The sequence below is a fragment of the Neofelis nebulosa genome, chromosome 13 (genome assembly GCF_028018385.1).
Source record: "Neofelis nebulosa isolate mNeoNeb1 chromosome 13, mNeoNeb1.pri, whole genome shotgun sequence".
NCBI classification, from domain to species: Eukaryota; Metazoa; Chordata; class Mammalia; order Carnivora; family Felidae; genus Neofelis; species Neofelis nebulosa.
In genome coordinates, this window is record NC_080794.1 from 50,662,017 (window position 1) to 50,676,749 (window position 14,733).

Sequence of the window (14,733 nt, forward strand, 5' to 3'; positions counted from 1 at the left end):
GGCACTTGTTGTGAGGAACACTAGGTGTTCTATGTAAGTGACGAATCACTGAATTCTACTTTGAAACCAATATTGCATTGTATATTAACTAACTAAAATGTAAATAAAGAAATAAATTTTAAAAAATAAAGTAACTTGATTCTTGCTCTTTTTTACTGTGGACTTTATTTTTTTTATTTTTTTAAGTTTATTCATTTATTTTGAGAGAGAGAGAGAAAAAGAGAGACAGCAGGAGAGGCAGAGAGAGAACCCCAAGCAGGCTCCGCACAGGGCTCAAATTCAGAAGCCATGATATCATGACCTGAGCCAAAATCAATAGTCGGATGCTCAACTGACTGAGTCACCCAGGCGCCACTTACTGTGGACTTTCAATCCATCTATATGTTTAACTTTTCAATTTTGCAAGCACACTCTTTCCTCGAGAAAAGAATATTGCCATTCACTAGGTGGCAATAAAGAACAAAGCTGTAAGTTACCATATACATTTAGAATCTAAAAAGTTCTGCCAATAAAATATGACAATTGCTACTTTCATTGTAATTTCTTTCAGGAAAACCCACCCAGTTTGGTCACGTGCACAGTAATTGCAAAGGTCTTGGGTAAATGGGTGCCTCAACTATCTTTTTGTGTGCTGTTTTTGTCCTTTTCAAAAAACCTAAAATAAAGGAATGGAGTGGTTAGAACATAAAATAGGAAAGAAACTGATGCAAAATTGTATTTTAAAAGACCTCAGTAAAATTCATATGTTGATCATATTCTTATGGGTTTTTTTATTTTTTTAAACACTTATTCACCTTTGAGAGACAGAGAGTAATTGGGGGCGAGGGGGGACAGAAAGAGAGGGAGACACAGAATCAGAAGCAGGCTCCAGGGTCCAAGCTGTCAGCACAGAGCCCAACACGGGGCTTGAACCCAAGAATCGTGAGACCATGACCTGAACGAAGTCGGACACTCAACTGACGGAGCCACCCAGGCGCCCCAAATTTGATCATATTCTTTAGTAGAAGGTCAGAAGATAATTGATAGAACTGTTGGTGAGTACATAGCTATCTCAAAAAGGAAAACGCAGAACACACACTAAAAAAAAATCAAGTTACACAAAATGAAATAGATAATCCTGAACAGTAATCATAGAAATGGAAGAGAAAAGGAAACTCAAGATATCATTTCATAAATTACCTTTCTTCTTGCTGTGATAACACCAAATATGGTGAGGTTACAGTAGAACTGGTATAATCCTGGTAATATGATTAACTTTTTCTGGAAAATAATTTGGCAATAGATAGTAAAAGCAGTACAAAATTCTTGGGGTGCCTGGGTGGCTCAGTCAGTTGAGCATCTGACTTGATTTTGGCTCATGTCATGATCTCACAGCTTGGGATTCTCTCTCACCCTTGCTCTCTGCCCCTCCCCAACTTGTGCTGTCTCAAAATAAATAAATAAACTTAAAAAAAAAAAAGGCAATACAAAATTTCAGACCTGTTAGCTCAAGGAGCCCAATCCTGGGAATTTATCCTAAAGGAGGAATTCAACCAAAGAATAAACCTGCAAGTGTTAACATGTTGTCAATAGGAATGTCTATGATGGAAGGAAAGAAACTGGAAACAACATATATGCTTGGATAAGTAATACCACAATGAGAAAAAAAGCTGTCTCCATGTCTTTCAGAATGTAGACAGGACCAGAAGGACTTCTGGAGTCAGAGGTGAAACAGCAGAGAAGCAGCCCAGCAAGGACAGCCCTATGTAGAGCTCTGGCTCAGCCCTCTAGGCCAGGGAGTAACACTGATGACAAGGAGGGCAGTCTAGGAGAGGGACCAGCAGCTGAGCCCAACATGGAAAGAATGAGGACAGGTATAAAAGAAATGTTGAAAAATGATGGCAAGCTGCTAATGTTTGAGACAAGACAATGACAATATGGATCACCTGGGACACAGTGGCATCTCATCTAAACACCGTGTTAGTTATTACATACCAAAAGCCTTCCTTGTGTTTCTGTGCTCGTTTGTACTTTCCAAATTCTCTGCAATAAATACATATTACATTTATTATTATATATAATTATATATTACATGTTATATAGGTAACATATTATTTACATAATTGGAAAAATGTTCTATGGAAAGAGTATAATAAAACACTAGAATCTATTCCTTGCTACTCAAAATGTGACAGCTTGTTAGACATACAGCATCTTGGACTCCTGCACAGACCCAGTGAGTCAGAATCTGCAGGTTAACAACGAATTCACAGGTGGTTCCCACATGTATTTATAGTCTGAGAAGCACGGCTCTGGTTCCTTCTGCTCCACATCCCCCAAAGTGTGTGAGGCATGAGAACCTACCAGACTCTGCTGTGGCCTTCCTAGGTGCAGACATGTTGTCCCCACGCCCGGATTAGATGGGTAAAAGGCTTCTGCAGGTACTGAGCCTTGTGCCTTGAGAGTCAGGCAGAAGTTCTGATTAGTATCCTGGGGCCAGCACACAATTGTTGTTCACCTGGTCAAACACACAATGCAAAGAAATTGCTATTAGATTATTACTGATATTTACCCAGTCACTGTCACTCGATGACTTAATTCTTTGAATGCCACACTTATGCTAAAGTAGGTGTTGGGGATTCAATATTGAATGGATAAGAACTGACTACAGAGCCCGTCTTCAAATAGTTCATGTTCAATCTATTAAAAATCCTCAGATAGAATAAGCATGTTTTCTTTTCTAATCTTTGCCTGTAAATAATAGGCCTGTAAAATCATGGTACATTACTCCTTCTGGTTGAAACCTAGAGTACTTTTTGTTTGGCAACTTCTCCATTAACTACCTGCAAATGATAATGGGATTGCTGTAATCTGAATCTAAAAGTTAATGTTTTGAAACATATTTTATTTTTTTTAATTTCTTTAAATGTTTACTTCTGAGAGAGAGAAACAGAGACAGAGCATGAGCAGAGGGAGGGGCAGAGAGAAAGGGAGACAGAATCCTAAGCAGGCTCCAGGCTTTGAGCTGTCAGCACAGAGCCTGACATGAGGCTTGAACCCACAAACCATGAAATCATGACCTGAGCCGAAGTCAGACGCTTAACCAACTGAGCCATCCAGGTGCCCCTGAAACATACAAATTTTAGAATTTTGAGATATAGGATGTTAAAAAAGATTATTTAAAACATGGATATAAGGCAAAAAGGTAGGTGGTATGTCCTTTTAATGTTGACGTTGATATTTAACAGGCCTTTCCAAGGATTATCAATTATGTAGAGAATTGTTAACTACGACTCATTGTTTAAATCCTAGACTTAATAAAATTACATGTTAACCTATAGATTTTTCTTCTAGTAGGAGAGATAACATCAGAGATTATCATCTATTGCCCTGTCAGACCTTAAACCAGGCTTTCTAAATCTAACCTAGAGTTCTTATTCTAACATTCATTCCAATTGCCTATAAAAATCTGGATCATCAAACCTTCTCTGAACTACTTTCACCAACTTCCTGGTTTCTTCATTAATCAATAAATTGAATACAATCTCTATCATGGTTTCACTTCATATTTTAATGCATCACACTTTTAATTTTATTTTTAAATGCTACTTTGACGAAAGGAAAAAAAAATCTCTTCTTTTTAAAAGGACAGCAGTGGCCTCATGACTGGTACTGTGGTAATGGACTTCAGTGGTGAGCCTTCCTTGGAAGCAGACCTGAGAAGTTAAAGACCTCACTGGTAACTAAGAACCACTGAGAATAATGCCCAAGTTTCTGCCTTCCAAATACATGACTGAAAATATTTAAAATGACACAATCTTAACTAAAGACAAAAAAATGAATATTTTTTAGAAATTTTGCCAGACAATTTTAAGATGCTCTTTGGTAACGGGAGATATTCTTAATTAAATATCAGGGTTTAAATATGCTATATACTGGGGGCGCCTGGGTGGCTCAGTCGGTTAAGCGTCCGACTTCAGCTCAGGTCATGATCTCATGGTTTGTGGGTTCAAGCCTCATGTCAGGCTCTGCGCTGACAGCTCAGAGCCTGGAGCCTGCTTCTGATTCTGTGTCTGCCTCTCTCTCTGCCCCTCCCCTGCTCACGCTCTGTGTCTCTCTGTCTCTCAAAACTAAATACATGTAAATAAATAAATTAAATAATTTAAATATGCTATATGCTGCATTCCACCAAATCAAACATATAAATGGTCCTGCACTCCAACAGCTCATCATCTTTATGTGAATACACACCCCCACACACACACAAGATCTCTCTAGCACACAGGTAAGTAGACTGAAATTCATATTAATCCATACCAACAGTCACCAGTATCAAATCTTTCATATAAGCCAGTACTTCTCCCAGAGCAAACAACTCTGATCAGAAACACATACCCATTTCTAGCATTTATTAGTGCGATGAGTTTGAGACAGCCTATAGAAATATAAAAATAAAACTGGATGAATTTCCCTTCTCTTACACTTGATCTAGTATATTGCAGGACAAATAGATAAAAGAAGATCTTAATTAAGCTGATTAACATTTAATTCAGTTTGTGAGTTGCAGCTACTATAGTAAATCAGCAACAGCATAAGATTATAAAACTCAACAAGTGTGTATTAAAGCCTAGAGGCTCTATAAAGTCTACAAAAGTAAATTACATAATAAAAAACAGAATCTTCACTTATTATAATGCAAAAGAAAACTTCTAAGGGAATATAGTGAAAGCTTCTACCATATTACACACCTCCTCCAATGCTTGACTAAGTAAGCCCCCATCAAGGCTTCCCCCCATAATTTCTGTTTTTTATAATACTTTCTGGACTCATCTCCCCAAGTTGAACCATAAACACCTTGAAGGCAGGAACTTTAACTTGTTGTATCTTCAGTGACTAACACATTCTACACACTCAAGAAATGTTTGATGGGTTGACTAATTATTTAATTCCATGAAAAATGTGTATGCATCTGCATAGCATGCCAAGAACTCTGGGAAGTCCCAGAGGTCAGATCCCTAAATTAAAAATTTCTCTCCCAACTCCTGAAGAAGTTTTCTACACTATAGAAAATCAAGGAATTAACCCTGAGAAGGGGGAAAACATTAAAAAATTATTACTTGCTTGGGCGCCTGGGTGGCGCAGTCGGTTAAGCGTCCGACTTCAGCCAGGTCACTATCTCGCGGTCCGTGAGTTCGAGCCCCGCGTCAGGCTCTGGGCTGATGGCTCGGAGCCTGGAGCCTGTTTCCGATTCTGTGTCTCCCTCTCTCTCTGCCCCTCCCCCGTTCATGCTCTGTCTCTCTCTGTCCCAAAAATAAATTAAAAACGTTGAAAAAAAAATTAAAAAAAAAAAATTATTACTTGCTTTGGGATACAGCACTGAGGACAGACAAATAAAGTTCCAATATGGCACAAAGTGGTCCCATGTGACCACAAGAGGAAGAAAACACGTGTTTGGTTTCCCAAGAAACAAATGCAGGACATTTTTCTTTAGGAGTTAGAGTGACACAGAAGAACCAATGAATACCGTACATATTCTCCAATGCTTAGTTAAGGTGCGATTGTCAGTGTGTCTCACATGCTCTCAAAAGTAAAGCAGATGCCAGCAAAGGCCATTCCTGTATATTGGACTTTATGTTGGAAGCAAAATGCCAAAATATAGTTTGAAATGACATGCTCAGCACCTTGTCCTGACAATTCTAACCTCTAGGGCTGAGTACTTCCAATTCTTTTGAAAATTCTTCTCTGAGACCTGTGTTGGCCTAGCAAGAAGAGAATGAAAGAAATCCAAATGCCCAGTACTGAGTAACTACTGCCCTACCTGAAGTCCACCTCAGGTATAAGAGCTCTTTCCTGTGAAATCTGTATTTCCGGTGACTAAATTCTCAGGGCAAGCTTCTTGGACTAGTATTATGTAGCATGTTTTACGCCACTTAAGAATTGCTTTTAGTGTTGTTGTGTTTTTTAAAGGAATAGCGTTACTGCTTTTTCCAATTATAAAGATAACCAGTATTCATGTAGAAAGTGAAGTTCCCATCAGGAAATTTCGCTTTTGATCAGTGGCTTACTAGTCACTCTGAAGTATGTGTGTGTGAGGGTCGGGGGGGTACAAAGCAGGGAGGGACGAGGTGCTGAAGTGCACAAGAGCCGCTGGCAGTTCTGCCTGGCACAATCAGGCAAGAAAAAGAAATAAAGGTATTCGAATTGGGAAGGACAAAATAAAACTGTCTTTATTCACATGATTAAGATTTGTGTGCATAATTATACCTCAATAAGGCTGATTTTTAAAAAGCCATAAAAAAAGGGGCGCCTGGGTGGCTCAGTCGGTTAAGCGGCCGATCGGGTCATGATCTCGCGGTCCGTGAGTTCGAGCCCCGCGTCGGGCTCTGTGCTGACAGCTCAGAGCCTGGAGCCTGTTTCAGATTCTGTGTCTCCCTCTCTCTGACCCTCCCCTGTTCGTGCTCTGTCTCTCCCTGTCTCAAAAATAAACAAAACGTTAAAAAAAAAAGCCATAAAAAGATAATCTACTTCAGTAAGAGTAAAATAAAACACAGAGGTGATTGTGCTAAAATGATTTTAAAAATCAAGTTGTTAATGGAAGTTTAAACATTAAAGAGCTGTTATCCACCATCATGGAAATGAGAGAACTGTTACCCCTTCGCGGGTCCTTACCATCTTGTTTGTATTATAAAGCACTGGAAGTCTGTGTCAACAATGCTCAGTCACTTGCAACCCAGGGACTGACATAGTTACCATGAGCCACACTCTGAGCAAATACTTTTTCAATTATTAGAATGGCATTAGTAAAAATAACTACTTACTAACAACATTTGAAAATGACTTCATTACCTAGATGTTTCTGCTATTTAGGTGCCAAGACAAACAATCTTCTACTGCTTGTTTCATTCATGACATAACTTGCTTTGGCATCTTCCCTCGAACCTCCTGAACATCATATCCATCTGTCTGTTGTTCTTCTTTTTTTATCTTCCTTCTTACCTTCCTCTCGCTCTTTAGGAAATAAAGTTTGCCAGTAACTACATGAGAGTGCCTGCCTGTTTCAAAATATGTAGCTCCTGTACCTTTAAGCAATAGACCTTGGCTTGTATATCCCAAGGAACTATTTATTTATAGGGTACAGCTGAGCCTTTCCATAACTAAGATTATGTCAGTCACAAACATATACACATGACATACGTGTGCAGACAAGAGTTGACATAGCAGGCCTTAGGCTGCCACATTCAGAAAAACCTACTTGCAAGGGTGGCCCTTGGTTGTCATCCGGGAACTTTCCTGGCAAAGTCATTTCCAGGAATTGCCCTATATGAGAAGTCATTTCCCTAAATGAGAAGAGTGACTCACTGTGCCTACACTGTATAAATGATGTGGTGTATGCTGAACATCTGTTTTCCTTCTGGACATCTGGAATTTCAGTGACCACCATCAGTCACACAAATACTGTGTGTCTTCATGACTGACACCCAAGAAAGACCCTCAATGCCTAACCTCAGGTGAGCTTCCTAGGTAGACATACTTCACAGGAGCTGTCACAATTTGTTGCTGGGGGAATTAAATACATTCTGTGTGACCCCACTAAGAGTGGACTCTGGAAAGCTTGCACATGGTTTCCTCCTGCAAAAGACTGAATGTTTGCGTCCTCCAAAATGCATATGTTGAAACCCTAATCCCAATGTAATGGTATTTGGAGGTGGGGTCTTTGGAAGGTAGGTCGTGAGAGTGAGACCTCATGAATGGGATTAGGGCCCTTATAGGAAGCAGAGAGCTCTCTTTCCACCAGTGAGGACACAACAAGAAGATGGAAGTCTGCAACCCGGAATAAAGTCCCCATCAAAACCTGACCATTCTGGCACCCTGATCGTGGACTTTTAGTGTCCAAAACTGCGAGAAAGAAATGTTTGTTGTTTAAGCTACTCAGTTTATGGTATTTTGTTGAAGCAGCCTGAACTCGGACAAAAATTGGTTCTGGGAAGTGGGGGTGCTGCTGTCATGCAGGAGTGCTTTAGAACCGGGGTAAATGGGTGGAGCCTGTTAGAGTTTCAAGGTGCATGCTAGAAAAAGCCTAGACTGCCATGAAAGGACTTCTAAAGGCAATTTTTGTGAGAGCTCAGGAAGCAAAGAAGAGTGCTACAGACAAAGTTTCCATTTTCTTAGAGAATACATAAGTAACCACGAATAGAATTTTGGTAGAAATATGGATGGTAAAGGTGATTCTGATGAGGTCTCAAACTAAAATGAGGAACATGTCACTGCACAATGTTAAAGGGTCGAGGGGAAAAGGTGGACAACATATATGAACAGGTAGAGAATTTAAGTAGAGTGACAGAAACTACTTTTAAAAAATCAAATGGAAATGCTAGAAATAGAAAACAATATCAGAGATAAAGGATTTCTTAGATGGATCTATTAGAAGACTGAACACAGCTGAAGAGAAAAATCGTAAGCTTGAAGACAGGTAAATAAAGATGATCCAAAATGAAATAAGCAGATGAGTGAAAATCAGAAGATCGTTCAAAAGTAGTGGATCATTATCGAATGGCCTAATTTCTATATAAGTGGAGTCACCAAGAGAGAGAATACCTGAGAAATGTCCATAATTAATAGATGATAAGAAATCACAAATCAAAGATGTGTTCAGAACCTCAACTGGGGGGAGGGGGGAGTGTATGGATTACACACATCATAGTCCACATGCTGACAAACAAAGATATTGTGGAAATCTGGGAGGGACCTATGAAAAAAATGACAGAATTCAGGGTCAGCATACTTGCACTAAAAGATGTTAAAAGAAGTTCTTCAGGAAGAAAAGTAGGCCACAGATGGAAATTTGAAGTTACATGCCAAACATGTGGAAAATACCAAAAATGGTAAGAATGCCAAAGAATGGTAAAAATATAAAGGATTTTCTAATCTCTTTAAAAGATAATTGCGACTTCGGGTTTAGCTTTAACAGGCAAAGAGCTAGGAAGTCATCACTCTCATCTTCACAAGAAAAAAAGATGAAGAAAGTAAAAATCAATGACTTTTCTTAGATCCACCAGCGGACTGAGGTAGCAGAGAAAATCGCCACCCCAAATCTGGAGAGACAGGCAGATACAGACAAGTGCTGCTGAGATCAGCTTACCTACAACAGAGGCATCAGAGCCGGTAGGGAGTAGGGAGAATTAAGCTCACTGCTTTTACAAAGTGCTGTAGGCTGAGCGTGGACTACTTTGAAAGTGAAAAACCCCTGAGGTGAAGGAGGTCAGAAGGTACAGACTTCCAGTTATAAAGTAAACAAGCCCTGGAGATGTCACATACAGCAGGTGACTAGAGTCAATAAAACTGTAGTGTATATTTGAAAGTTGCTCAGAGAATGGGTCTTGAAAGTTCTTACCACAAGAAAAGAATTATAATTGTGTGGTGACAGATGTTATTTAGTCTTATTGTGCTGATCTCCCAATATATACAAATATCGAATCATTATGTGGTTCACCTGAAATTAATATAACATTCCATGCCAATTCTATCAATTCTTTAAAAAATGGGAAAAAGACAGAATTCGCCTAAAGGAGGGAAAGAAATTGACAACACGCCTTGAAAATAACCCAACATGATTAAATAACAGGAAAATGCAAAATAAAACTGCAGTAAGATACCACTACTCCCCCAACTAGAAATCCCAAAATTATAAAGGCTAAAAATTGGAAGTGTTGACAATGATTTGGAAAAATTACAAGTGTTGGCAATGATCTGGACAAATTATGTATTCTCACGTATAGTGGGAGGATGTAAAATGATACAAATGCTTATAAGTAAAGTGTGGCAGTTTCTTTTTACATTACATATGTACTTACCACAGAAGCAGCATGCTCACTCTTAGATATTTACTAAGAAAAATTTATTAAGCAAAATGAAAACTTACACGCACATAAAGACTTGTTCATCAATGTTCATAGCAGTGCTTTTCATAATAATTCCAACCTTAAAACAGTCCAAATGCCCCTCACTGGATGATGTATAATCATAGAATGGAATGAAATACTGTTCCAAAATAAAAAGGGGTGAAGTGAAAAAAAACAAAAAACAAACAACTGAGGGTCCAGACTTGGAAAAGCCTCAATACTTATATGAATTTTAGCTCCAAGAACTCCACTGGGTTCCCATGAGAAAAAATATTTTAAAAAATACCCTTGTGTTTTAGATGGGGGAGGGGAGAACAGCGTAACCAATTTGGGACAATAGGGACAATTTGCATTGTCCCTAAAGCATTCTCCATAACAAAGGCCTACACTCCAAGGAAGAGTACTTGACTAGAGCTTTATCTGACCTGGAGGAAGAGCTACCTCCAACTCTAGCCTCCTCTAGCCATCTGTCTTAGGTAAAGAGATAAGAAAAGAGACTAATCAACAATTCAGAAAATCACATCCTAAGGACTCAGGCCCACCAAGAATACAAGATCTAATCCTAAAATTACACAATGCTTTTCTTCCTCAAAGCCCTACCATATCATCTAGGCTTCAGTATGCTAGCATATGTTAGCAGTGCATTATAATTGAAAAAGCTGCAAGCTGCAAGTTACAAACTCTATGTAAGGAGGAGTTCTTAGGAAAACCTAGAGACAACAGAGGTATGGAAAGATTTTTTTTTAAAGAAAGAAAAAGAAAGAAACTAGAAGAAACTGCAAGCTCTGACACCTACAGCTATAGGAAACATTAGACAAGAGTCCAGTTTCCAGCCAGACTGACACAAAATCTCACTCTAAAAGCCTAAAGGAGTGCCTGGGTGGCTCAGTTCGTTGGGCAGCTGACTACAACTCAGGTCATGATCTTGCAGTCTGTGAGTTCGAGCCCCACGTGGGGCTGTGTGCTGAGAGCTCAGAGCCTGAAACCTGCTACCAATTCTGTGTCTCCCTCTCTCTGCCCCTTCCCTGCATGCTCTCTCAAAAATAATAAACATTAAAAAAAATTTTTTTTATGAGCCTAAGGACCTCAGTTCTTATTACTCAAATACTATGTCTGACTTTCAAGAAAAATTACAAAACATTCTAAACAAGCAAAAGAAAAACCTTACCATCTAAAGAGACAAAGCAAGTTCAGAACTAGATTCCAATATGACACACATATCCAGTAGGGATTTAACAAAAACTAAGAGCTCTAGGAAAAAGAAGTAATAACGTGTAAGAATATATGGGTCATGGACACAAACAGATGGCAAACTGTAAAAACAAATAAATAAATAGGAAATGTTCAAAGTAAAAAACACTGTAACATAAATGAAAAATGCTTGTGATGAACTCATCAGTAGATTGGGCCTGGTTGCAGAAAGAATCAGCAAGCTTGAAGACACGTCAACAGAAACCTCCCAAACTAAAAAGAAAGAGAAAAAAGAAAGGGTGTGGGGGATAGAACAAAATATATAAGAACTACTGGACAATTTTAAAAAGTGTAACATATGTATAATGGGAATGCCAGAAGGAGCATAAAGGAAGGGAGGGAGGGAAGAAGAGAGGGAGGGAAGAAGGTGGGGAAGGAAGGAAGAGAAATACCTGAAGTAAAAATAATCAAGACTTTCCTCAAATTAATGACAGACATGAAACCACAGAACCAAGATGCTCAGAAAACACCAAGGAGGATAAATATCCAAAGCATATTGTATTCAAACTGAAGAATACCAAAGACAAAGAGAAAATCTTGAAAGAAGTGAGAAGGGGGATAAATACAATACCTATAGAGGAACAAAGACAAGATTTACATCTGATTTCTTGTAAGAAACCACACAAACAAGAAGACCATACAGTACTTTAAATGATGAAAGGAAAAAAAAAACCCAATTTAGAATTCTGCATACAGTGAAATTATCCTTCCAATGTGAAGGAGAAATAAAGACTTGCTCAAACAGGTAGAGAGGAGTTCCGGAAGATGGCGGCGTAGGAGGACGCTGGGCTCACCGCGCGTCCTGCTGATCACTTAGATTCCACCTACACCTGCCTAAAGAACCCAGAAAACCGCCAGAGGATTAGCAGAACGGAGTCTCCGGAGCCAAGCGCAGACGAGAGGCCCACGGAAGAGGGTAGGAAGGGCGGCGAGGCGGTGCGCACTCCACGGACTGGCGGGAGGGAGCCGGGGCGGAGGGGCGGCTCGCCGGCCAAGCAGAGCCCCCGAGTCGGGCTGGCAAAAGCGGAGGGGCCGGACGGACTGTGTTCCGACAGCAAGCGCGACTTAGCGTCTGGGAGGTCAGAAGTTAACAGCTCTGCTCAGAAAGCGGGAAGGCTGGAGGACAAAGGGAGGGAGAGCTGCTGAGCCCCCGGACGGCAGAGCTCAGCTTGGCGGGGAACAAAGGCGCTCGCCAGCGCCATCTCCCCCGCCCATTCCCCAGCCAAAATCCCAAAGAGAACCAGTTCCTGCCAGGGAACTTGCTCGCTCCGCGCAAACACCCAACTCTGTGCTTCTGCGGAGCCAAACCTCCGGCAGCGGATCTGACTCCCTCCCGCTGCCACAGGGCCCCTCCTGAAGTGGATCACCTAAGGAGAAGCGAGCTAAGCCTGCCCCTCCCGCCCCCGTGCACCTTGCCTACCCACCCCAGCTAATACGCCAGCTCCCCAGCACCACAAGCCTGGCAGTGTGCAAGTAGACCAGACGGGCCACACCACCCCACAGTGAATCCCGCCCCTAGGAGAGGGGAAGAGAAGGCACACACCAGTCTGACTGTGGCCCCAGCGGTGGGCTGGGGGCAGACATCAGGTCGGACTGCGGCCCCGCCCACCAACTCCAGTTATACACCACAGCACAGGGGAAGTGCCCTGCGGGTCCTCACCACTCCAGGGACTGTCCAAAATGACCAAACGGAAGAATTCCCCTCAGAAGAATCTCCAGGAAATAACAACAGCTAATGAACTGATCAAAAAGGATTTAAATAATATAACAGAAAGTGAATTTAGAATAATAGTCATAAAATTAATCGCTGGGCTTGAAAACAGTATACAGGACAGCAGAGAATCTCTTGCTACAGAGATCAAGGGACTAAGGCACAGTCACGAGGAGCTGAAAAACGCTTTAAACGAAATGCAAAACAAAATGGAAACCACGACGGCTCGGATTGAAGAGGCAGAGGAGAGAATAGGTGAACTAGAAGATAAAGTTATGGAGAAAGAGGAAGCTGAAAGAAAGAGAGATAAAAAAATCCAGGAGTATGAGGGGAAAATTAGAGAACTAAGTGATACACTAAAAAGAAATAATATACGCATAATTGGTATCCCAGAGGAGGAAGAGAGAGGGAAAGGTGCTGAAGGGGTACTTGAAGAAATTATAGCTGAGAACTTCCCTGAACTGGGGAAGGAAAAAGGCATTGAAATCCAAGAGGCACAGAGAACTCCCTTCAGACGTAACTTGAATCGATCTTCTGCACGACATATCATAGTGAAACTGGCAAAATACAAGGATAAAGAGAAAATTCTGAAAGCAGCAAGGGATAAACGTGCCCTCACATATAAAGGGAGACCTATAAGACTCGTGACTGATCTCTCCTTTGAAACTTGGCAGGCCAGAAAGGCTTGGCACGATATCTTCAGTTTGCTAAACAGAAAAAATATGCAGCCGAGAATCCTTTATCCAGCAAGTCTGTCATTTAGAATAGAAGGAGAGATAAAGGTCTTCCCAAACAAACAAAAACTGAAGGAATTTGTCACCACGAAACCAGCCCTACAAGAGATCCTAAGGGGGATCCTGTGAGACAAAGTACCAGAGACATCACTACAAGCATAAAACATACAGACATCACAATGACTCTAAACCCGTATCTTTCTATAATAACACTGAATGTAAATGGATTAAATGCGCCAACCAAAAGACATAGGGTATCAGAATGGATAAAAAAACAAGACCCATCTATTTGCTGTCTACAAGAGACTCATTTTAGATCTGAGGACACCTTTAGATTGAGAGTGAGGGGATGGAGAACTATTTATCATGCTACTGGAAGCCAAAAGAAAGCTGGAGTAGCCATACTTATATCAGACAAACTAGACTTTAAATTAAAGGCTGTAACAAGAGATGAAGAAGGGCATTATATAATAATTACAGGGTCTATCCATCAGGAAGAGCTAACAATTATAAATGTCTATGCGCCAAATACCGGAGCCCCCAGATATATAAAACAGTTACTCATAAACATAAGCAACCTTATTGATAAGAATGTGGTCATTGCAGGGGACTTTAACACACCACTTACAGAAATGGATAGATCATCTAGACACACAGTCAATAAAGAAACAAGGGCCCTGAATGATACATTGGATCAGATGGACTTGACAGATATATTTAGAACTCTGCATCCCAAAGCAACAGAATATACTTTCTTCTCGAGTGCACATGGAACATTCTCCAAGATAGATCATATACTGGGTCACAAAACAGCCCTTCATAAGTTTACAAGAATTGAAATTATACCATGCATACTTTCAGACCACAATGCTATGAAGCTTGAAATCAACCACAGGAAAAAGTCTGGAAAACCTCCAAAAGCATGGAGGTTAAAGAACACCCTACTCACGAATGAGTGGGTCAACCAGGCAATTAGAGAAGAAATTAAAAAATATATGGAAACAAACGAAAATGAAAATACAACAATCCAAACGCTTTGGGACGCAGCGAAGGCAGTCCTGAGAGGAAAATACATTGCAATCCAGGCCTATCTCAAGAAACAAGAAAAATCCCAAATACAAAATCTAACAGCACACCTAAAGGAAATAGAAGCAGAACA

General features: G+C 40.4%; 1 protein-coding gene across 11 annotated transcripts in view; it reads right to left on the reverse strand.

The window, feature by feature from the left end:
- PTPN20 (protein tyrosine phosphatase non-receptor type 20) overlaps positions 1 to 14,733 on the reverse strand; it is a 121,269-nt gene that overhangs the window by 87,897 nt on the left and 18,639 nt on the right. For 8 of the 11 annotated variants that reach the window (XR_009252381.1, XR_009252380.1, XM_058696957.1 and 5 more), the window contains exons 2-3: positions 2,344 to 2,497; positions 1,975 to 2,022 (exon numbers count right to left, since the gene is read on the reverse strand). Coding sequence is in view for 8 of the 11 variants with exons in the window: in XM_058696957.1 (XP_058552940.1) it covers positions 1,975 to 2,022; positions 2,344 to 2,377 (82 nt within the window). In the remaining 3 variants the exon portion in view is untranslated. The remainder of the gene's footprint in view (positions 1 to 1,974; positions 2,023 to 2,343; positions 2,498 to 14,733) is intronic. The other 3 variants (XM_058696958.1, XM_058696961.1, XM_058696962.1) reach the window with 1 other exon arrangement.